Source organism: Podarcis vaucheri (genome assembly GCF_965113315.1).
Source record: "Podarcis vaucheri genome assembly, chromosome: 11".
Lineage (NCBI taxonomy): Eukaryota > Metazoa > Chordata > Lepidosauria > Squamata > Lacertidae > Podarcis > Podarcis vaucheri.
The window spans coordinates 32910198-32935221 of NC_138749.1; the positions used below are offsets into that span (position 1 = coordinate 32910198).

At 42.3% G+C, this 25024-nt stretch overlaps 1 protein-coding gene across 9 annotated transcripts in view; it reads left to right on the forward strand.

The window, feature by feature from the left end:
- XRCC4 (X-ray repair cross complementing 4) overlaps nt 1-25024 on the forward strand; it is a 110013-nt gene that overhangs the window by 5518 nt on the left and 79471 nt on the right. For 6 of the 9 annotated variants that reach the window (XR_014212108.1, XR_014212109.1, XM_082192019.1 and 3 more), the window contains exons 2-4: nt 2330-2481; nt 2843-2995; nt 8360-8550. Coding sequence is in view for 7 of the 9 variants with exons in the window: in XM_082192019.1 (XP_082048145.1) it covers nt 2451-2481; nt 2843-2995; nt 8360-8550 (375 nt within the window). In the remaining 2 variants the exon portion in view is untranslated. Of the gene's footprint in view, nt 1-841; nt 1095-2329; nt 2482-2842; nt 2996-8359; nt 8551-25024 lie in introns of all 9 variants that reach the window. The other 3 variants (XM_082192018.1, XM_082192022.1, XM_082192021.1) reach the window with 3 other exon arrangements.

A 25024-nucleotide genomic window follows, 5' to 3' on the forward strand; every position in this document is an offset into this window, starting at 1 on the left:
GGTACCTCAGGTTAAGAACGGTTTCAGGTTAAGAACGGACCTCTGGAACAAATTAAGTTCTTAACCAGAGGTACCATGCAGAATAATGGTGACATTTTGGCATGGAAACACTCTGCTGTCATACAGAATAGACCAGAAAAGTTGGCAGATTATTTTTTTTTGCATTGGGTTGAAAGATTGGTTTACAAGGAGGGACCAAACTGTAGAGGGGAGTCAGGATGTCTTTCTTTGCCCTGATCCACATTAGAGGTCCCAGCCAGGCCCAAGCTCTAAGGCTAGCAGAAGGAAGGCTCGTTTGATAAGCCAATGAGAGGGGCACTGCTGTGCTCCTTTTCCTCCCAGGGCAAAATGAGCTGTGGAGAAAGCTAGTTAGAAGTGCACTGTGCATTGGTTGCAAGTAAGTGGACAGGCAGATGAGGGTTGGTTGAGGCAGACTGGGGCTAACAGGCAGCCCTTACGGACAAGCCTCCACTACTGCTCATGTGTTTCTTGAAACATGGCAAGATCAGCTAAGGCTATGTGCCATGTGGACAGGATCAAGCTGTAAATGTAATTGTTCAAGAGTCGTAATATTTTTTCTTTTAGATCTGCATGTTCCCAAAGTATAATAGCGGAGGTTTGAGACACCTGCTGCTGCAACCTTTCTCCCTCAATCACTCTCTCAAAAGGCAGTTCTGTAAGCCAGAAAGGAAAAGCTGGAGTCGAAGTATAAATGACACTCTGTGGAACAGTGAAGGAAACCTAAAAATTGGCTTCTGTATTGTGCCTGAGTGCTGTCCAAAGCAGTGTACAAAATCATTTGTCTACTAATTTTTTAAAAAGTGTCTTGTTTATTCATCAGGAATGTGGACTGTCATTGTTCGTGGAGTAGACTCCAACTAATTACATGCCAGCCAACAGCTGATTCTTACCCAGAAGGAAGCATTGCCTAATAAAGATCATAGATGCCAACACTAAAAGACACAAAGTACTAAAGATGAGCAGCTCAATCGTCAACTGTCTGATGCTTTCAATACAGCCAGTGATGTACAAATTGGGGTGGAACTCTGTGCTTCCCACCTGCAAGCCAATCTTTCTTCCTTAGCAGTTATATGGTGAGGTGTTGATATGTAATATGATTCTTCAAACCCTTAGGAAAAAAATGCTGGCTTTCCTGTTGCTATAATCAATCAGTTTCCCTAAAGCGTTTCTTTGTATTAATGAAGGGACATAGAGACTGAGTGCTTTAATTTTCCAGAGATGGCAAGTATCTTCAGACTACAGAAGCAGCTTTATTGAATCTTTAAAGGCATTCCAGGATACTCCTTCCCATCTGGCTATTACTGCCTGAGAGATGCTTATCATAGGATTAAAAATGGGTCTTATTTACAATAGCATCTAAATGAGGTAGTGCTAGAAAATATTTGGGTTTTACCAGTCTGCTTTAATTAAACCGTGATATTGTTGTAAAAGTAAAATCCCAACAGTTATTATTCAACTGGCTGTCATATCAGAAATTTGCAAAAACTGCTTTTAAGAACTTGTGAAGTTTTTAATGTGCGTTTTTCTTTCAGTAACAAATAGAAGCAAACTGTTTTTAATTGTTTATTTAAACATTTTCAGAAGAATTCACAAGCATTACAATAGGCTACTGGGTGTTTTAGGAACAAATGCTGAAATACGGTTGTAATGTGGATGATGTGCACTGAAGGGGACCTGTGTTATAAATTTGTATTCCCCCTCCGTCCTGCCCCCATACTGTCTGGGCCCTGCAGGCTCAAAGGCCATCTGCATCATCGGAATCCCAGTGCAAACTGTGACTTCCACAGTGAATCAGATCCTTGATGTCTCTGTGGAATGAGAGAGAGAGGACCTGATCTACAGATGCCTCTAGGTTTGGCATGCACTGAAGATGATATCATTGCATTCTGTAGCCTAGATTAGTTTCTGACAGGCCTGAAATGAGCTGGTGTGGTGAATTTTTACAGGGTGGGTTGTGTCAAATTATCTTGGGTGTTTCTTTGCTTAACCATAATCTTCTATCAAAAGCTCCCCCCCCCATTTGCCCCTTTATCTACACTGCTTCTTTAGTTGATAAAAAACTTTTAAATAAATGAAATAAACAAGGAACTTATGTGTAATTAAGCTTTTAAGCTTTGCATTGGTTACTCTGGGTATTCATGCTCAATCAAGAGTAGAAGACTGATTTTTCACTTAGAATTCAAACATGTTTTTCCAATTGATGAGTTCCAGTTGTGATTTTTGTTATGGTTATAGTCTTTAGACCCCTCAGCATTATTTTAAGTGAATTGCTCCTCACTTTTTTCTTTTTCTTTTTATTACAATGCAGCTGTTTTCTAAGTTAACATTTGGAGCTGAACGTCTCCATTGCTCAAGAGCAGAAGGCTTTGTTGACTTAGATCCAGGGATGCATGTGAGCAGCAGTGACCACTGCCTATGGGTTTGCACACATGTGTATAGTTGTGCTTAGCTTTGGGAGAGGTAAGAATCCTGACACAAAGGTCCCTCTTCCTCCACTTGTTGGCTCAAGTGAACTATATTTAGTACTCCCACCCCACTTGAATATTTATTCTAAAGTATAGTACAATCTCTTTCAGGTTATGGAGGCCATGCAGGTTTTGTGTATTAGATTTTAAATTCCTACAGGACAAATAAAGGAAGCTTAAATTATTTGGTCCCATAGAGAAATTGAAACATTATCTGTATTAATTCACAGAGCTGTGGTTAGCATAGCTTGCCAATTTCATATTTTGTTCCTCTTCATTGAACTGGGAATAGATTTAAATTATATATTGTTTCTCTCCCCCCCCCCCATCCTCCATCTCTCAATTTTCCTAAACAGCCTTTTGGAGAACAATGGAGAAGAAAGTTGTTCGCATCTGCCCTGTTTCTGATCCAGGCACAACTTATTTTCTTCAGATAGCGTGGCAAAAAGATTTGGGCGCCGGTTTTGATGTAGTACTCAGTGATGGCCTATCAGCTTGGACTGGGAAAGGTGATGTATGATCAGATGCTATTTATTTATGTAATTATTTATTTCAAGGATTTCTGTCTCACTTTTCTGCAACAAGTGCACAGAATGGTATATGTGAAATGAGACTTTCCCCAGATTCTTCATAGTCAGGCCTCAAATGCATAAGCAAAACTTCAAAACTTATAGTGTTGAACTATAAGGCTAAGCCACAAACAGTGACTTTCCTGAAAACCTCAGCAGCAGCCAGCCAGGGATATAAGGTATCAAGTGGGCCTTAAGATATCCTGGACCAAAGTTGTTAAGGGCCTTGTAAATTAATACCAGAATCCTGAACTTGGCCTCGTGCCATATAGATGGTCAATGCAAGAGTTTAAGTACTAGAGTTTTGTGCTGATGGTACAGTCTTGCCACAGCATTTTGCATCAGGAGGAGCTATTGAGACAAGTTCAAGGGTAGCCCTACTTAGAGTTCATTGCTTGCCAATCCGTGATACACTACAGTCACGCTATCCCTGCTGAAGAACACCCATGGCTGGTGTACCAGCAATAGGTGTCATGAACTGGTGAGATGACAGGGAGGAGGAAGAGGATCCCAGTGAGGAGTGTAGCCAAGATTGGGACACACCGGGGCAAGCAAGGAATAGGGAAGGAAATACTCACGGGATAGTGGAGGATGGCGAGGGGGATGGGAGTCAGTGCACCAGAACCAGAGCAGCAGGACCCATCACCAGAGGCAGAAGAGCCACTGTCTCAATGAACTTGGCAGGCTCTGAGGCATAGGGAGCAGCGGAAGTGCTGCTCTAGGAGGCTGAGGCAGGCAAGTGCCCATGGCCCATCTTCCTAGCTCGCTAGGTGAGGCTCACTAGTTCTGGGAGAAGGTGTGTGACTTCTCAGCTGGAGGAGGCTTGGAACAGGTGAGGATCACATGCCTCATCGTCCAGATGCTGCAATCAACATGCAAAGTACAAAAGGGAAGCAGAGCTGAGGGGCAGCGTCTATTCAGCTGCCCGTGTTGGAAGACCTTGACTTGGATGCTGTTGGACTGCACCTTGGGTTTGACTCTGGACTGTATCCTGACCGTTGGACTTCATATTTGGTTACTTGTATTGACTCTGGACTGCATTTCTGGACCTTGGACCTTGCTTGTGTGGCTTGAACCCTGGAGTTTGAACTTTGGACTTGACATACTGACTTGCCGCCAGGTAGGCCAGGGGATCAGGACAGTGGTTGGAGGCACTTCTAGCCACTGCAGCTGCCTGAGCCTCCAGCAACACAGATGGATCCATGAGCAGTCACATACTGCAAACCTTTTCTTTCAGAAAGCATGCAACCCTGTCCAGAACAGGCAACCAACCAATTTCCTGGACATGGGAACCACCCACCTGCAGTTCCTGCATCTGCCAAGGATTCAAACTTAGTTTATTGACCCTCATTTAGTCTACCTCATTTAGTCCAGGAAGTGGACTAGATATTGCATAGCCTTTCCTACCTCAGGTGCTGTGAAGATGTGGAGCTGTGTGTCATCAGCATACTGCTGACCCTTTGCAACCCCCACAGCTCCTAATGATCACTTCTGCCATTGTTCCATTTATTCAGGTTGCAGTCCAATGGAACTAATGTGTGTAGGGAAACTGAGGAAGAGCAATCTCCTTTTAAACTGAGCAGTGGCTTGACTCATGGGGTGACACAGAAGAGAAATCTCAAATGTCTTATTGGTTCATGCTATATCCTAATGCTTGTAACCCTCCCAATGATCAATGGATATCAATAATCTACACATTATCAGATTTTCATTGTGAGCCATTTTCCCATGGTTCCTTTTCTTGCTTGATTGTACTCTATAGTATTCCCCTGCAAAACTGTTGTGGGAATTACAGATGCCATTGAAAATTTCCTTTTAAAAAAATAATCTTTATTAATTTAAATTACACACTTATACAAAGAATTTACAATCTCATACCACAAAAAGAAAATTAAAGAAAAAACAATTAAGAAAAAAGAAAAGAAGAAAATACAGAAAAAAGAAAGAAGAAAAAGCAAATTTGTGTATATAAAACAAACACATTTAATCTTCCTAATTAATACTTAGCCATTGAAAATTTCCATAACAACTATGGATGCTTATAAAAACAGAAATTTTTACCAGGTGTCAGATATCCCTGGACAAAGAGTGTTCAAAACCCCCATTGTTCTAGGCCCATTTTGTGAGAGGGAATTTCATTAGCATGAGCAGTTCTTGAGCTCTGGGCGCAGTACTGCGCCTAAGATTTCAGATTAAAACTGCAGAGTGGAAGGAAAGGATGACTTTTCTGCCTCCCCACTTCCAGTTACTCCCTGAAGACTGGAGAAGAGACCCTCTTAAGAATATTAGGGGGTTGGCATGGGAAGAACAAGACCATATGAAAAATGAACATAATATTTTAGCTGTAGTTCGTTCATTTTCAGTTTTGTATTCTTATTTAAAAGCACTTCTAGACATTCTGTTGTTGTACCCATAGCCTAGGTTTAAGGTGCCATTTACCGTATTTTTCGGACTATTGGACGCACCGGTCCATAGGACGCACCTAGATTTGGGGGGGGGGGGGAAATAAAGGCAAAAAAAATTTATCCCCCCCCGCCAGTCGCGGGGCTGGGGCGGGGAAGCCCGAGCTTCCCCCTCCCCCAGAACGGGACCCAGAGCCATGCCGAAGCTGCGCGCAGCTTTGGCATCGCTCTGGGAACTTGCGGGGCTGGGGGAGGAGGAAGCCTTCCGCCAGCCTCCAAACCATGTCGGGAGACAGCGGGATGGCGCGCTGCGCCTCTCCCGCTGTCCCCCGAGTTTGCAGGGCTGGCGACGGGGAGGAGCAGGCTTCTTCCCCCGCCAGCCTTCTAGACAAGTCGGGGTACAGCGGCAAAGGCGCGCTGCGCCTCTCCCGCTGTCCCCCGAGTTTGCAGGGCTGGCGACGGGGAGGAGCAGGCTTCTCCCCCCGCCAGCCTTCTAGACAAGTCGGGGTACAGCGGCAAAGGCGCGCTGCGCCTCTCCCGCTGTCCCCCGAGTTTGCAGGGCTGGCGACGGGGAGGAGCAGGCTTCTCCCCCCGCCAGCCTTCTAGACAAGTCGGGGGACAGCGGGAAGGGCGCGCTGCGCCTCTCCCGCTGTCCCCCGAGCTTGTGGGGCTGGCGGTGGGGCTCTCCTGAAGCCTGGAGGCTCCCCCCCCAGCCTCCAGATCAGGTCGGGGAATAGCAGGATGGCGGAGCTCCGCCATCCCGCTTTTCCCCGACCTGATCTGGAGGTTGTGGGGATGGTGGGGGGGAGAAGCAGGCTTGCTTCTCCCTCCCCCAGCCTCCAGATCAGGTCGGGGAATAGCGGGATGGCGGAGCGCCGCCATCCCGCTTTTCCCCGACCTGATCTGGAGGTTGTGGGGATGGTGGGGGGGAGAAGCAGGCTTGCTTCTCCCCCCGCCAGCCTCCAGATCAGGTCGGGGAATAGCGGGGTGGCGGCTCTGCGCCTCCCCGCTGTCCCCAGCTTTTGGGTGCAGGCTGCTGTCCGCAAGCCTTGCGAGCCCGTGGGACATCCCGCCGGGCTTGCAAGACTTGGGATAGCTTCCTGAAGCCTGGAGAGCGAGAGGGGTCGGTGCGCACGGACCCCTCTCGCTCTCCAGGCTTCAGCAAAAGCCTGCATTCGCACCATAGGACGCACACACATTTCCCCTTCATTTTTGGAGGGGGAAAAGTGCGTCCTATAGTGCGAAAAATACGGTAGCTCCTTGCTTTCATATCTCAGTTTCTAACACTGTGGACAATGCATCCTTTGAGGAGCCTCCTCATTTGTCAGTTGGCCCCATTGGGTTTCCCTGGCCACTGTATTACAAACAGCACTTGACAGCTCAGTCTAACCACCATTACAATTTCCCACAATGCCCCAGAGTGATGCTATATAGCAGGGATGTCCAACAGCTCGATCGCGATCTACTGGTAGACCCCAGGGAGGTTCGTTGGGTCCCTTTCCTTAGCGCTGGTAAAGCCCCACCCTCCATTGTTGCACAGAGTTTAGTGAGGCTGTTTGTTTCCCCAGCGATCTGTTGGTGAGTGGCTGTCCCCCTTTCTCCCTAAAAATGGCCAACAGCTAAACTTTGAACTCCCCCAAAATGTGGCTCTCCTCCTCCATTAAAAAAGCTCAACAACTTGGACCTGAACCCCCCAAAACGGGGTTAGATCACTGCCAGTTTTTAATTCTGTGAGTAGATTGCAGTCTCTTGGGAGTTGGCCACCCCTGTTATATAAGAGCATTATATGAGATGAATTTGACAGCTAGATGTCTGAGCTGGAGAATTAATACGGCAGTTGATTCGACTGTCAGGTCAGATGTTTTAAAGGGGAGCTTGGACCAGATACTGGCGCTCGACTCTGCTGTGGGGCTGAGGCCTCAGCAGTTGCCCAAGGGTGTCGGGTGCTGATACTGGCCCTGACTCCTAGTCATTAAGAAGAGGGGTGATACATATTAATGGAATGTGCAGGGTGTCACCATGGAGAAATGGCTCACTACAAGGATCAATAAATGTGCAGGATGGCTCTTAAATGGATCAGTGTTGAAATCTGGGTGGCGGTACATGCTGGTGTTGGAAGACCTGTTGAACTAAACCTAACTTTATTTGTGAATTGGGTTGAGTGTAAGAGTTAAGAAAGAAAAGGAGCACAAAAAATAATTGAATAATAACATTAAAATACATTGCAGTGGAATATAAAAGGGAGATATCAAATTATCTGATCCCAGGCATATGTTTACTAAGCCCGTAGTGTTTACTTCTAAGTAGAAATGTTGAGCTTATGCTATCAAGACCATTGCCAAAGTGCGTACTTGTTTACTCTTCAAATCATCCACATGTTTTGGTTTGATGCTTTCCTTAACATAGGATTGTGAAATGGGCTTTGAAATCATAGCGTAACTTCAGATGGGGCGAGCAAAAACTAAATTGAGTTGTAAATGTTAAAAAAAAGAAGATAAGGAGCATTAAAGAGGAGAGCTGATTCAAATACTACTGAGCTCTCTAGAAAGGTCCTCTAATCCTGTGAGGTTTGGTTCGAATCCTGGATTTCAGGCTATAATCCTTGCAGAGTTATGTGCACCTAAACCATTTTATTTTAGTGGGTTTATGTGTGCCTTACCTGGATATCATCAGGCAGTTCATATTTCTTTAGCTTTAGAAACTTTTGAAACATTGTGGTGATTTTTAATTACTTGCTTCAGCAGTCAGCAGCAATAAATTGACCTATAAAGTGTTTGATTAATTACAGAATGTGATAAGGGATGGAATATAAAACCAACCATGTATTGCCTTATTCTGTACTTTGAAGAAATCCTGTAAGAAACTGCATTGTGACAAAAATGTGTATGGAATCTTCCAACAGTGCCTGAGGAAGATATTTCCAAGGAAGCTGCTGACATGGAAATGGAACGAGAGAAATACATTGGAGAGCTTAAAAAAGTGTTGTTATTTGAAGGAGGACTGGCAGACAAATACAATTTTGATATTTCTAAAGGAGGAGTGGATGGAGAGTGCCTCAATTTTTCTTATGAAAAGAATCTGAAAGATGTTTCTGTAAGTATTGCTTTATTAAGAATTGTTACATTATGGTTTTCCCAAGAGAGTTTCAGTATAGTAGACCATTAATCTTCAGTAATATAGTGGACACTGCACAGCAATTCCTTAAACTTTATTTTTCAATAATTCTGTAATGGGTAAGATCTGTGAGGTTGTTTTTAATCAGTATAAGGATTTCTTTGACTTTTTGATTCCAAAATTTAAGTAAAGCAAGGAATCATTTTGTTAAACATACATTAAGTTTGAGTTATTGTCTGAATCCCAAGGAGTAAAAGGCTATATAGTTACTCTGATGAAGGCAACAACAATGAAAGCTATGGGAACGGCTTAAATTATAATGTAGCTTTGTATTTACCCTCCTCTTGGGAACATAATTTGAATGAATTTAATTTAATGCTTTTAGACTATCTGGCGTGATTTGAAAAATGACAGAAGTTTCTTGTAAGTTACTAGCATTGATAAATAAAAATATTTATCACATGAGGTAAACAGAGGCTTTCCAGATCTCTAACATTTTACAGACCTGGTGGTAAACCTTTTATATATGGTTTTTAGTCACTAACATTTCTTCAATAACTCACACTTAAAGCTACACATGATGTTAATGTTATGTAGTTTTGTCCCTTAATGCTTCATCTATTTATTTTACTTAAAAACAACTGCTCAGGCCATAGACACCAATGTGATACCTGTGGATATGTATGAGAGGGAGAAAGATCAGAAATCTTTCCTCTGCCATTTTACCATCTTTTATTTGTTCTTCCCAACAGTGCCCTATGCTTTCTACTTTTATGTTGGAAAACTTATATGTGTTTGTTTCAGGGGAAATAGGCACTTTTTTGAGGAAATAACTACCTATCTGCACCATAGAATTGTAGAGTTTGAAGGGACTTTGAGGGTCATCCAGTCCAATCCCCTGCAATACAGAAATCTTAACTAAAGCATCCATGATAGATGGCCTCAGTTCACCACCTCTTATGGGAGTCTCTTCCACTGTTAAACAGCTCTTGCTGTCAGAAAGTTCTTTCTGTTGTTTAGTCAGAATTTCCTTTCTTGTAACTTGAGGTCATTGGCTTGGGTCCTATCCTCTGGAGCAGGAGAAAACAAGCTTGCTCCATCCTTCATGTAACAGCCCTTTAGATATTTGAAGATAGCTATCCTTTCTCTTCTGTCTCCTTTTTACCAGGAAAAACTTATCAAATTCCCTTCACCGTTCCTCATAAAGCTTGGTTTCCAGACCTATGTTCATCTTGGTCGCCCTCTTCTGCACACATTCCAATTTGTCCATATCCTTCCTAAAGTGTGGTGCCCAGAACTGGACACAGTACTCCAGGTGTGGTCTGACCAAGGAAGAATAAAGTATACTGTCCCCTTAATCCGGACAATTTACTTCTGTTGATGCAGCCTAGAATAGCATTAGCTTTTTTTCTGCTGCATCACGCTCTGGACTCATGTTAAGCTTGGGGTCTTCTAAGACTCCCTAGATCCTTTCCACATGTAGTACTGGCAATCCAAGTGTCTCCTATTTTATATTTGTGCAGCTGGTTCTTCAAACCTAAGTGTAGAACCTGATATTTGTCCCTACTGAGATTCCTTTCTGAAGTTCTATTCCCATAGTTCTAGTCTCACTGAACCATGTAGGTTCCAAAAGGTGGCTTACCAGGCAAGCAGACTAGACCTGGGAACCTGTGCTCATCAAGACTATTGCGTGAAAACTGTAATAAGATCAGGCTGCACTCTTTAGTGTACATCGTTGGAAATAAGTCCTGTTGACTTTATTTATGTATGTATGTATTTATTTATTTCAACAAAATTTATCTACCACTTGATTGTAATAAAGCCTCAAACCCATGTACAATAACATATGACGTTTTCAGTAAAGGACAGTCACAGATATATTTTTAAAAACGTTCACAAATAATTGGAAACAACAATAAGCTGAAAACAAGATTAAAACACATGTAACTTCTATATGTCTGGAAAAGCTTTCCTAAACAAAAATGTTTTGAGCAACCATGAGAGAGTACAGTGGTGCCCCGCAAGACGAATGCCTCGCAAGACGGAAAACCCGCTAGACGAAAGGGTTTTCCGTTTTTGAGCTGCTTCACAAGACGAATTTCCCTATGGGCTTGCTTCGCAAGATGAAAACGTCTTGCGAGTGTTCCGATTTTTTTCCGCTCCCCCCCTTTTTGTAAGCCGCTAAGCCGCTAAGCCGCTAATAGCCTTTTAGCCGCTAAGCCTTTAATAGACGCTAATCCGCTAAACCACTAATAGGGTTGCTTCGCAAGACAAAAAAAACGCTAGACGAAGAGACTTGCGGAACGGATTATTTTCGTCTTGCGAGGCACCACTGTACAGCGATGGCGCTTGCCTGATGTCATTAGGCAGGGACTTCCAAAGTGTAGGTGCTGTTAGACTAAAATATTGATTTCTTACAAGAATGCATATTATGTGGCACCTGATACAATATCAGTTTCAAAAACTGAAGCAGTCAAGTGAGCGTATATGGGATAAGACGATCCCGCAAGTAAACTGGTCCCATACTGTTAAGGGCTTTATATATGAATAGCAACACCTTGAACCTGGCTTGGTTGAAAATTGTCAAGCAGTTGCAGAGCAGAGATGTGATATACTAACAGGGTCTCCCTCCTGTCTTCAGCTGTGCCAGAATTACTGTGGTTAAGCTCTCCTGGTCCAGGGACGGCACTGGTTACAGCTGAAATAAAAATAGACCATGCTTCCACATAAATGTGTTCAAGAATGAGAAGCCAGGGTATCAATTTTTTAAAAAACCTAATTTGTATTTTATTTTTTACTCATAATAATAATAATAATAATAATTTTTTATTTATACCCCACCCTCCCCAGCCAAGGCCGGGCTCAGAGCGGCTTACAAGCAATAATAAAAACAAGATGAATGATTATAACTTAAAAACAAAAATAAAATACAACATTAAAATAATGGAACATTAAAATATTAAAATGTAGCCTCATCGCAGAAGGAAAAGAAAGAGAGGGAGGGAGTCAAATTGGCTCCAAGCCAAAGGCCAGGTGGAACAACTCTGTCTTACAGGCCCTGCGGAAAGAAATCAGATCCTGCAGGGCCCTGGTCTCATGAGGCAGAGCGTTCCACCAGGCCGGAGCCAGAGTTGAAAAGGCGTTGGCTCTGGTTGAAGCCAATCTAACTTCCTTAGGGCCCGGGATCACTAGGGTGTTGTTATTTATGGACCTTGAGGCTCTCTGTGGGGCATACCAGGAGAGGTGGTCCCGTAGGTACGAGGGTCCTAGGCCGTGAAGGGCTTTAGAGGTCAAAAGCAGCACCTTAAATCTGATCCTGTACTCCACCGGGAGCCAGTGCAGCTTGAAAAGCACTGGGTGAATATGCTCCCATGGCAGAGACCCCATGAGGAGCCTCGCTGCAGCATTCTGTACCTGCTGGAGTTTCTGGGACAGCTTCAAGGGCAGCCCCGCGTAGAGCGAATTACAGTAGTCAAGCCTGGAGATGACCGTCGCATGGGTCACTCATCACATTTGTATTCTGTCATTTGTGTGTGTTATCTTCATGACAACCCAGTGGCTTGCCCAAGGCCACCCAGTCTGCTTCATGGTTCGATGGGGATTTAGATAAGGAAATCTAGGTATGCTTGAGGTGGACAGTCTTATATAGTGGTGATGACATTAACCAGTGGCATTATCTGCACTTTTGAAGTGTTAACATTTTTCGTAACAGGATGGATGTTGTTAAAAGTTAACCCGCTAAGCATGTGGGTAATTTGCATAACTATACTAATCAGGAAGGGGGTCTGGGGAACATAACATAGTATGGGCCTCCTTTAGTTGAAAATTTCACAGTAACCCAGTTAATTTTATCTACTACATTAGATGTAATAAGTTAAAATAAAGGAAAGGAAAATAAGGGCTGTTGACTGGGGAACATGTACAGTTGGCAAAATCTGTATGTCTTTGGAAATACTTGCTGGAGGAAATAGTGGTAGTTTAGTTTGAGTCATTCTGCAATAAACTAGACAAAGCATTGGAAAATCTGCGCCTTGAAGCAGTCTTGCATTGGCATTGAAATGCATTTCATGACCTAATTAGGTGTTTTGCATCCTAGAAATTTATAATTCTGTGACAGCTAGCCCACACATGGGGCAGACATGAAAAATCTTCCAAGCAATGATGTTTTAGTGAAGTACAATTCATTCGAGTCAATTCACAATTCAAGCTAGTCCTCCTAAAATTTGATCTTCAATGCCTTGTGAGTGTTGATTTCAACACTGGGCCCACTGAGTTGTGCAATTGGAGTCACATTCAAATCTACATCTCCAACAGCTGCACCAATAGAACTTATTTCTTTCTTGGCAGTTAAATTTTTTAATTTTTAAAATTTTTATGAGACTCAAATAGATTAGGAATTGGGGGTTCCTGTTTTGTGGTTTTATATTTTGATTTTGTTCTGTGAACCACCCTGAGACTACAGTGGTACCTCGGGTTAAGTATTTAATTTGTTCCAGAGGTCCGTACTTAACCTGAAACTGTACTTAACCTGAAGCACCACTTTAGCTAATGGGGCCTCCTGCTGCTGCCGCGCCGCCAGAGCACGATTTCTGTTCTCATCCTGAAGCAAAGTTCTTAACCCGAGGTATTATTTCTGGGTTAGCAGAGTCTGTAACCTGAAGCGTATGTAACCCGAGGTACCACTGTATTGGGTATAGGGTGGTATATAAATTCAATAAATTATTATTATTATTATTATTATTATTATTATTATTATTATTATTTGACTTTAATGAATAGAGCAAAAGATAACTTCCTTTGCCTTTCTGATTATGATATCCTAGATATATGTGGGATGCTGTGAAATTGTATTTGATGTTTGTCAGAAGATGATATTAATGTGCAGTGTAGAGAATTAATAAAGGTTGCAGTTTCTACCAATAATTATTCTTCCCATGGAAGAAAAGGATTTACTATACTGTAGACAGAATGTTACAACTTCATAATAGTTTGATAGCCAAAAGTAATGTTCAAATCAATTATTGTGCGTTTAAAACTATGTTTTGAAGAAATAGAACAAGTATATAACACTGCCTCTGTTTCTGTGAAATGCTTTGTTCTAAGTCCACTGAACTTTCAGCCAAAGGACACGAGGCTTTCGTATACCAGAAAATACTAGAGATCTGTATTAGTTGCATCTGAAGCCACTAAATTATATAATACCAATTATTAATGACTTTGCCTCTTAAGACAGCTGTCTTTTGTCTTAAGAGTTTTTAACATGCTGCTCTTTGGAAACGCTCTTAGACTGGTAAGGGCAAACTAGACTGTTGAGAATTGCATTAAAATAACAATAGGCTTGGTACACAGTAGGGCTTGTGTGTCAAAGCAGCTGCAGAGCAAAATGGGCCACACACACTGAGAACTCAGTAAGGGGCCATTGAGGCTCGGCCAGCTAAACTGCTGCCACCTAAACAAACACCATAACAAGAGTCAGTGATTTACTGTTTGATCTAAGTAGGTGACCACTTGGAAGTAAATCTTTCCAAGTACTTCAGCTAGGAACTCTCTGCATATAACAAATAAATGGGACTCCTGCAAGACTTTCTCATTGGAGGTGGCAATTAAATTGATTAAAGACCTCTTGATAAGCAGCATTTGAGGGCTAGCAAACCTTTCTGTATAATAAGGTGGCAAGTATTGTATTTTCTTTCTGCCTCCACCCCCGCCTAAGAACATTGCTAAAATTTTAGTCAATGAAGTTCTGTCAGCATGTGAAAAACGACAATGATTTACTAGGCTGAAGAAAGAAACCCACATAATTTGTTTCAGCTTGTCCATCTTTTTTGTAGTGTGTTCTTAAAATACAGGTCACAGGACAGAGGGATAATTTTAATTTTCAAATGGATTAAAGCATCACCTTATAAGCATGCGTATATTTTCACATATCCCTCTGCACCATCACCAACTAGAATCTGTGTGCATTTCAGAGTTTCCCAGATGGTAATGTCAAGGACCCAAAGGCTCTGAGTTGTGCTTTCCTGTTTTGGGATGCATGCTGGGCATTATAGCTCTTGATATTTCAAGTCAGTGTTTACATTTTCTTGTTCAGCTGAGTTAAAATAACTTCTTGTCATGAGGAAAATCTTTAAATCATGGGCTGGTGACAAGACTTGGTTTCCACAGAGGGAGGAAGAGAGAAAGAGAAGAAAGAGATTCTTATGGAACATCAAGTGCATCGTGACTGCTCCGCCACATCATTCATATTGTTATTTTTTAAAAAAATATAAACCTACAGGACGTAAAATGTTTTGCCTACAATTTGCCTTTGCCAGTGTTCTGCATCTTCAGAGAAGGAACTCATTCCCTATTTGACACTATGGAAACAGCTGCAGGCTCAAACTGTGAATTTCTAGCATTTCACATTCATAAAGGCAAATGTTTAAATTTATTGGTTGCACAAAAAATTAAATCCTCATTGCTTCTATTTCTGATAGTCAGTCAATGCATATGTAAAAAAACAGGACCACCCATGTGCAAGCTCTGGGGAACCCAGCATGTTTGGGGGAGCCCAGATGTGCATGTGTATGGGGAAGAGGAAGTGAATCTCTAAAGCGAATTCCCCCAAACAGCCCATTGTGCAGTGAGCATGCTCCGTGGCCACCAAATGCTGACTGTGGGGTCTAGCTCTAGGGGATCAGAAATCAGGTAGAAAGACTGGAATGGAGTACGCTTGGCAAGGGCATGGCTGGGTAACTGGAACAGTTAACAGAAGCAGGGAAACTGGAACAGTTAACAGGGCATTTTGTCATATTTATGATATTTATGGCTGGATTCAAAAAGAACTTAATTTTTTTGCTTACAAACATGGGAGTCTAGGGAAGACATGTGAGAATGATAAAAGGGTGATAAAAGGGTGGAGGCAGTTTTGAATCAGTGCCATGCTTGTTTATTTGCTTGCTTGCTGCTACTGCTGCTGCTGTTTAAGAAGGAACCTACTAAAGAGAGAATAGTATGCAGGGTCTTTTTGTATCATAAAAGTCATTCCAGGATTATTTGGATTCTGGCCACACTATAGACGGTTTTGCTCTTTGCCCCTCTGCCAAATCTCCGATTTAAATTCACCATAGTTCTGGTTAGCAGTGTCAGTTCCTAAACCTTAGCATTTTTGTCTCTGCAGCTAACAGCAGCTTCTAAGGTGGAGGTGCAAGGTAAAATTCTCCTCACCATGTTGTAGCCACCCTTCTCCAGTGGCTGCTTCTTGAAATATACTGCAAGCTTCGAGTCCAAAAATTATGGTAGCACTTCAAGCCTTATCGTACAGTTATTAGTTAGTACTATATTGCAAAAACATCTAAACTGGTGGCCATCATACTATTTTGTAGTGAGATTTCATAAATGAAATATCTGTCATGTGAATTAAATTAACATTGTGAAGTAAATTAACATTGTGGTTCATCTTGTTTACCTACCTAAATTATTAAAAACTTTTCAAGAGTAATTACTATATTTCTAATCTAAGAAAACTGTTTTACACCAGTGATGTTTTGTTTCGTAGCCATTTGTTGGATTCCCAGAGAAGCTATACCTTGTGCATAAGAAGACTCAGAGGAATCTCCTGATAGCTGGAACTCTGACTCCCATTACTAGAATGATATTTAAATTTTTAAAAAATGGCCCTGATTCTATGTACATAGACCATTGCCCAGCATATAATGTCCTGGGAATATTGTCAAATATCAACAACCTCTACATCTGGCAAATGACAATTACAATCCTCATTAAAAACCTGGTGTTTACCATGAATAATTAATATACTGAAATAAGTTAAATGTAAAACCTTTCCTAAAGCCTTACATATATCAGTTTTCAGGAATTCCTCATTAACAATCCAGTAATTCCATTCATGGGCACAGTTATATAATGAATGTTAGGGAGCGGGTGGCGCTGTGGTCTAAACCACTGAGCCTCCTGGGATTGCCTATCAGAAGCTTTGCAGTTTGAATCCATGTGATGGGGTGAGCTTCCATTACCGTGTTCCAGCTTCTGCCAACCTAGCAGTTCAAAAGCATACGAGTGCAAGTAGATAAATAGGTACCGCTGCAGCGGGAAGGTAAACAGCATTTCCATGTGCTCTGGTTTCCGTCACGGTGTTCTGTTGTGCGGTTTAGTTATGCTGGCCACATGACCCAGAAAGCTGGACAAACGCCAGCTCCCTTGTCCTGAAGCGAGATGAGTGCTGCACCCCATAGTTGCCTTTGACTGGACTTGACCATCCAGGGATCTTTTACCTTTACTTAGATAATGAATAGTGGTATGTCAACTACAGGCTTCTTTGGATGAAGCTAATTATTGGATAGGGCTAATTATCAGATCTCATTTCACTTTGACTTTTTATCTGTTTTGGGGGCAGAAACTGATTTGGCGACAATCTTTGCAATTGTGTCCCTGCCCATCCCCTGCACCATCCCAGTAAGCATCATTGACACTGCTGTGGGAAGGTCATTGACCATAGACTTTTCTGGATCACCTGACAGGGTTGGGAGCAGGGAGCACTGTTTTGTAATGTTTCCACTTAAGTTCCAGAACTGAATACAAAGAGACTATCGCTCCATCTCAAAGCTATGCATTTTTTCTTTCACTGTTTAATATCTACTGGACAATTTACTGGACAGGGATTTGGAGCTCAGTGTCAGAAATATGTGGCTCTTAGTGAGATGGTGGTTCAGTGAATCTGGTATCTGGTGTCAGTAATGGGTTGGAGCTCAGTGTCAGAAATATGTGGCTCTTAGTGAGATGGTGGTTCAGTGAATCTGGTATCTGGTGTCAGTAATGGGTTAGATGAACACCTGTGGACGAGCTCACTCCAGATATGACTGAGATGTTAGTGATTTGTGGCCAGTTGAACTTCTGGTTGTGGTTATGATTTATTGAAGGATCCGGTTTATAGCTTGGGATTTTTTCATGTTTGGTGTTTCTGGACCTGGCTTTTATGTTTAGGTGGCATATGTGACCAAGAGTATTTTTTCAATCCAGCTTCCCAGTCTGCTAGCTCTAATCTTTTAGCTATGGTGTTTGGTCCACTTGTTGCAGGTTTTGTCGATGGGGTTGAAGTTCATTCTTTTTCAACAAAAGCTTTTATGTTAAGTTTGCAACTCTTCTTTGCATCTGCCTTCTGACTTATCAGACAGATGGGAAAAAGCACTCCTAGCCAGATAATTTCCTAAAGATTTAACAGCTGTTGATATGAAATTTAAACTAGCAAACATTATTCATACTCCTCATAAAACAACATTTTTGTATGATGATACGAAAATAATGAATATTTTGAACTTGGAGCATAAAATTTATATGGAGAGAGAAATACAGTTTTGAGGAGTATGTAAGCAATTAGCTAAGTTCTTGAGAAAGCGCTTGCTAGGATCCCTCCAATATGGAGAGGGGGCAAACTTCATGCTATTCTGTTGGTGCTTGCTGAGTGCTGTTGCTACACCAGCACATGGCAGCCGAGAATGTTCATTGCCTCTTTATGTGAAGCAGATGGTGCCAGAGAATTATGTGGTGTTCATGTAAATGTGGGTATCAGAGGGGTAAGTCCATATCAAAACTTGTCAGCTTTTTTCCATGGTTGGTAGATAGCGTGGCATTGCCATTTGTGTGTGTCTGCCTGCTCTCTGTGGTATCTCTTTGGGCTATGGCCTTTTGTTGGCATCTGGTGATAATATGTTTTCCCTTAGTATTATGCTTTGGGATTTTATTTTTGCACTGCTACAACATGGCTTCCCTCTGTGTCTGCTCCCACTTTACCCATATTTGGCACAGTTGCAATGTCCCACGTTGCTTTGCTGGTGGAACTTAAAGGTGTGCTTGCGGTCACAATGCCAGTTACCTTACATGGTTATGGTGTTCACTTTCTGTGCTTAAGAACCAGAAACTAAACCAAAGAGAAACATCCAAGGTGGAGATCTTTCTATTTGTTAAGTAATCTTTTTTAAATGCTTGATCATAACCAGGCAAGGAAATTCATAGTCATCTGTGACCAGAAGAAGACCTTTAGGGCTAATGCTGCCTTTAGAGTAGTGATGATAGCCATGACGGGTTAAACCCAGGGATATTGAAAGCTTGTGGATTTTAATTGCCATGTAATTTAAATCAGACGTGCCAGACAGTATTTGTATAACATTTTAAGCACAAAGGTTTGTGCCTGGCATGCTTCCAGTGCTGCATGTGTTCCTCAAATGTTGTTTAGTCATTGCAGTATATTTATGCTATCTAGAAACACATGTATTTAGTTTCCTGAACAATGAGCTTTAATCAAGGCCACCTCCTAGAGATAGACAACAAGGACAACAAATATGTAGCAAGTACATTGCCAGGATAGAAATTAAGTGTACATTTGCTTGAATCTCCTCTAATCCCCCCCCCCGCACAATAGTTTTCTAAGTTGGCGAGGGGTGGGGGGTGGGCTGCTAAAGATGTTTTGGGCAGAGGACTTACTCATATCGGATTTTATAGTTTGGACAGTGGCCAAAACATTAAAGCACTTAAGGAAAAATAAAACGGAAGTAATTGTCATCCGTGAATGCTTGTATCGGCTTAATGCTGGTCCTTGTTGTTCAGCTCTGCGTTTCTCACAACCTGCTGGTATAAAATTTCATTGTAGTTTTCCAGTGGTAATGGCTGTGATCCAGAAAAATTCCCCCACCCTGCAAAGGGAACCTCCCACATTGAAAACTACTTTAAAATAAAGAGGAGTTTTGAAACCAATTCATAATAGTGGGGGCAAGGAAAGTCTGGTCATGCATGATGTCCACAAGCCCTTGATTACCAAAGGTCCTTTCTGCATGATACTCACTTTTTACAAAATAGGTTGATAGTTGTATTATTGTTCTGGTATTACTTAGAAGCATACACTTAAGGGACAGTCCTCTGTGCAAATAATGTCATATGGACTCCACCTTTTAGGAACAGTAGCTTGGTTTAGAATTGATGGAGTTTGACCAGAAATCATGGGTCTTTTAAAACATGACCCTCCCACCCTTACACAAAAATACTTTGATCCAAAATTTGCTCACAGGTCTAAAGTGTTGGGCCCAGCCATGCAGATAATTTTTTTCTTACATTTTTTCAGGGTCCCAGCCATTAGTAGTGTAAGAAACAGGGAAGTTCTGTCCTTTGATTCAGTCCTAACCTTTCTGTCCATAGGCATGTTCCTAATGTGCACCACAAAATAGCACACTCTCCTCTAAGGTAAAACAAACTGTCAGTCAACTGGTTGTGTGCCAGCAGCAGAGAGTGAGGGCAAACTGGATGACTCACATAATTATTGCCTGTGTGAGTTTGGAGCCAGCAGCCACACCTCAGGGACGGCTTTGACTGGCCTCCTATACCAGGGGTAGCTGATGGATCTCAAACATTCAGTTAGGGACTTCCCCCTGCATGTGAAGACAGGCTTAAGTGGATTGAGTGGACAAGGCCAATAGTGGGTCCAACAGTCAAGAAGGCAGTTTCTGCATGAGCTGTAGAAGGAAGTGAGGGGCAACCTGGGACGGTAGCCCATCTAGGAAAAGGAAAACTTTGCTTTGAAACCTCCACTGCTTTGCAATATATCTTTGTGAGGGGGAAAAAGGCAAAGGTGTAAATCCTACACAAATCTGGAGCACAGTCCATAAGGTAGTTGGACGGCGCAATATATGCTTCCTTCTGGTAACTCCTGCAGCCAAGCTGGTGCCAAATGTATTGCTTTCCTTTCCTTTGAACCACATCAGCAAGGCTGAGGGGGAGGGGGTCTTGTTGCCTGGGCAGCCTAAGGACTTCCATATATGCTGCTCAGGCTTGAACCCTGGAGAGGTCACTTTGGTTCTGCTACTGCAGCAAAAACGACATGAGAGGAAGCAGTTATGAGTTACTGGTCTGCAGCCGCAGCAGTTACTGGGATTTTCCAGTGGTTTGACTTCACCTTCAGAGGTGCACTCCATTGTCTCTTGAGACAGACAAATGCCAACAGTGTTTCAAGGTTTGAAGCAGTTATGTGAAGAGGTCCATGTGTATTAAAACTACATGTTATAAGGGAGTGCAAAAGGAAACTCAATACTGTTCATTCATTTCCCATGTGGTAAAACATGTTTCGGTAAAAGTATTAATTTTAGTGGAAAGGAGGGATGGAAATAATCTTAATAATTAATGCAGACCACTTTTAGTAGCCTTTGTCAACCTCACACTTTCCAGCTGCTTTGGACTAGAACTCTCATCAGCTCCAGCTTGCACTGGCAGGGGCTGACGGGGCTCCTTCTGACCGTGCGTCATTGTCCCACCACCAGTATCCTGACTCTGAGCCTTCTTCCCCTGACCATTCCCTTAGGGAGTTCCCCAGCTGCTGCCTCCCACCACTCCTCTGCAGCCAGCCAGTCCATGACAACATGCAAATTCATAATTCAGGAGAGACATGGGTCTCGCAAGGAGCAGGGAACGAAAGCATATTTCAGGTTCATTATTGAATGTTGCATCTCTCCCTTTCTGGGGGAAAAAATAGGCATCCTTGAGAAAATGGAACTGAAACCTGCCTGAAGGCAATAGTGCTGTGTGTAATTGGCCCAGTTTGCTCATCACTTTAAACCATTGTTTAAACTATGGCTTCATGTGACGTGTGAACCAGGACATTATCACGAATGAACTAGCCATTAACATGTTACAGGAAGAAATGTGATTGGATTAAAAGTTATTGTGGATGTGATACTGAATATGCTACTTGGAAGTACAGAGGGCAGAAATCTGCTCTTGTTATAACAGCGTCCTGCAAAACATTATATCGGGTGCCAAATAATTTATATACCAAAAAGTCATGTTTTCTAGCGGTTCTTACTGCGTTGTGAACTCGGTGACTTTTTCATTTCTGGAAACTTGTTTTAGACACCTACGACCAGAGAGCAAGATCATGCTTTCATGAGCCCAGTGGAAGTGCTTGGCACAGTAAAAACTCCATGCTCAAGTATCATGAGAGCAGTCATAGTTACACAGAACTTCTTGCAGTTTATCAGAACTTTTATTACTTTCTCTGCTTGAGAAAATGTTACAGACCATGGATCAAAGTCTAGGGATAGCAGTGGGGATCTTTCCAAAGGTTTCTAATCTCTCGTTATGCCTTCTTATGAACTTTGGAAGAGGAACTTGAGTCTGATTTGGATAATGAAACAAAAAAGTTTATTCATATATGTTGACTTTAGGATTTCACAATCTTATGGCCTTGATAACAAGATGTCCTGTCCTTGAATGTCCTATGAGAGCAAGCTGATAAAGCATGACTAATTCATTGAAATGGAAGTGAAGGGGAAGAAACAGAGCCTCAGACTTGTGCTTGAAAAATAGCAATTTGTTCTTATTTGAAGATCTCTGTTGAAACATTTGTAAATTACATTCAGGATACAATCGTGGTATATATACATTTTGTAAATAAAGAGATAAACAAATAAACAAATAAGAGTGCTGAGTCTGTGAACAAGGTTAAATATACTAAAACAAGTTTTTTCTTCAATTCAGGAGTAGGAAACTTGTGGCTCTTCAAATGTTGTTGGACTCTTAATGGTCAGGGATGATGGAGCATGTAAGCCCAGCAACATCCAGAGGGAAACAGGTTACTCACCTCTGCTTTGGTTAACATATGCATGCATTAATAGGCAAAACTGAAATTGGCTTATTTTCATTTTTCTGAGGGTTAAAAGGTAAAGGTACCCCTGACCGTAAGGTCCAGTCGTGGACGACTCTGGGGTTGCAGCGCTCTTCTCGTTCTATAGGCCGAGGGAGCCAGCGTTTGTCCTCAGACAGCTTCCGGGTCATGTGGCCAGCATGACTAAGCCACTTCTGATGAACCAGAGCAGCGCACGGAAACGGTGTTTACCTTCCCGCTGGAGCAGTACCTATTTATCTACTTGCACTTGATGTGCTTTTGAACTGCTAGGTGAGCAGGAGCTGGGACCGAACAACGGGAGCTCACCCCGTCACGGGGATTCGAACCACCAACCTACCGATTGGCAAGCCCTAGGCACACATTTAAGTTGCATGATTTCAGCTTTATGTGCTTGGTAGCCAACCAGCTGAAATTGCACAAATTAAATGCACATAAGGCGGAGAGCTTAAAAGCTCTTCCCACACTGGGTTTTCCTAGTGCACCAGCTTCAGAAAGGTAGGAGTTTTTCATGCGGAAGCAGTTCCAGGTTGTTTTGATTGCAGGGATTGTGCGTAAATCTGAAATCACTTACAATGTAACCTCACGTATGTTGCAAGGTGACGGGGGCGGGACACAGATTCAAATGCATGTTGATGTTTTGTATTCTAATACTTTGCAATGCTCCTTGCCATGGAAAGTCATCTTGGGCCGATCTTGGCGTGAGGGGGGGCCCTGCTCTGAATGTCACCCCCTCTTCAGGCTGAAGGGGGGTGACATTTGGCGCCCCCCCGACTCCCAAGCCTACAGCTTTGCCGCTCGCTGGGCTTGGGGGATTCATGGGCGGTGCGGGGCACACTGAATGTCACCCCCTTCAGGATGACAACCGGGGCGGCCTGCACTCCCCCCCTTCCTATGCCCCTGGCCGCAGCTGATCAAGGCAGCTAGTGTTTGTGATATTCCTGAGCGAAAACAGAAGGATGTGTGGGCCTGGCCATAGGAAGGAGCCAGGGCTATAGTCTTGTCTCCTGCTCCAGGGCTAACTTGGCTGCTGTCTGAGAAGGGTAGAGGCAAGCAAGTGAGCAATAAATAAAAGCCGCCAATGCAAAGAGAAACTACACATGTAATATAGTGTGCCTTAACATTGCATTGTCTAAAAGTTTGAAATTGAAACTTTTAATTTCATCCCTGTTTTTTCCAAACTCCTTGCTTCCATTTCCTGCTCCTTGAACCAGATTTCCTCTTTTCTCCCCGCACTCCCGCACTTTGCCAACAACCCTTTACAAATTAACTGAAAGAAATAACTATTGATTCTACCTTGGGTATACATTTTTTAAAATGTTTCCCCGCCATTTACTGTTTTACAGCCTGCATCCTGCATATTGCTACTCTCTTTCTTTTCTTTTTAAGTTGGGAAAATGATAGTGGAAACATGTTGGTCAATATATCCCTGCATTAAGCTAGAACAGCTGCAGTTCAGCTTTTTCGTCCTGAAAGCTTGTGGGATTGGCTGAAGTTCATTTTGGATCTCACTAATTCTTCACGCATTTAGCCTTTTGTGTTCCCTTTGGCTCGATTGCGCAGGGGGGGGGAACGCTTTCTAAAAATGTTCTTAAGCTGTAATATTTAAAGTAAACAGACTGAGCATTGCTGTGGTAACGAGACAGCACCCATGAATTGTATCAGCTTTGTAAACTGAAAAAAATATTTAAGTCGTTCATCTTGGACGGTAATCTCCACCCAGGTTTGTATTTGTCCAATATACAGTTTTCCCCTTCATTACTTACTTGTTGACTCACTGTGTGATCTTGTGATGTCACCTGCTACTTCCTTGTTGCAAAAACCTTGGAGGGGATGGGCAATGGTGCAAATACCCTAGTGGATAAATCTTTGTATGGGAGTTGAGTTAAAAGTTTCTGTAGCCAGTCAGCATTATCATGACATTGTCCAAGAGACTGCTTGATTGAAAGGGCAAGAGAAGAGTGGAGAATGGGCTTCCCAATTTAAAGCTGAATGCTGCATTTCTGTTGTGATCAAGCTGTGAATCAAGCCTATCTTGCAGAGCTGATGGTTGCACAAAGAGGCATTCCTTTATGGATGTCTTGTGTCACTTGACATGGTGAAGCATTGCATTAGATCAGGGGTTGTCAGCCTGGTCCCTGCCGCCCGCTAGTGGGCGTTTCAGGGTTCTAGGTGGGGAGTAGAGGGTTCTATGGCACAAGCTGAATCCTCGTTCCATCAAGCACTGGTGGGTGGTAAGGAAATTTTACCATCAAGAAAGATACATTAGTGGGCAGTAGGTATAAAAAGATTAACTACCCCTGCATTAGATGGAGCATTGTTTTAATTTCTTGCCCAATGCTACTGCAGAAGGGACGAAAAGAATGAAAACAATAAATAATTACCAATAAATCACCACCACCACCCAATACAAAAATCAAGCACTAAAAGAATCAAAGAAATTAAAACAGGCAATCATTTAAGAACTTACATAGTACAATGAATGTTAGAAGGATGCTGGAATGAAGCTATATGGCATTAGCAGAAATGTAATAAAGAATTAAGTAAAAACTGATTGATAATGGGCCAAAATGGAAAAATTTAAGGTTAGACCGTTAAGATAAATTATAGAACAAAAATTGAGAAAGATGGAAAGAATTTGCTGAAATAGCTAATTGAACTAGAATACAAAAAAGGGAGGTGTGAGGAGGTCGATGAAACAAGTAAATGAAAGGTAAAGATATGGAATATTGGATGTATGTTTTAATGTTTTTGTTTCTTTTTGTTGTCTTGTTGTATTGTTCTTCTATGTTT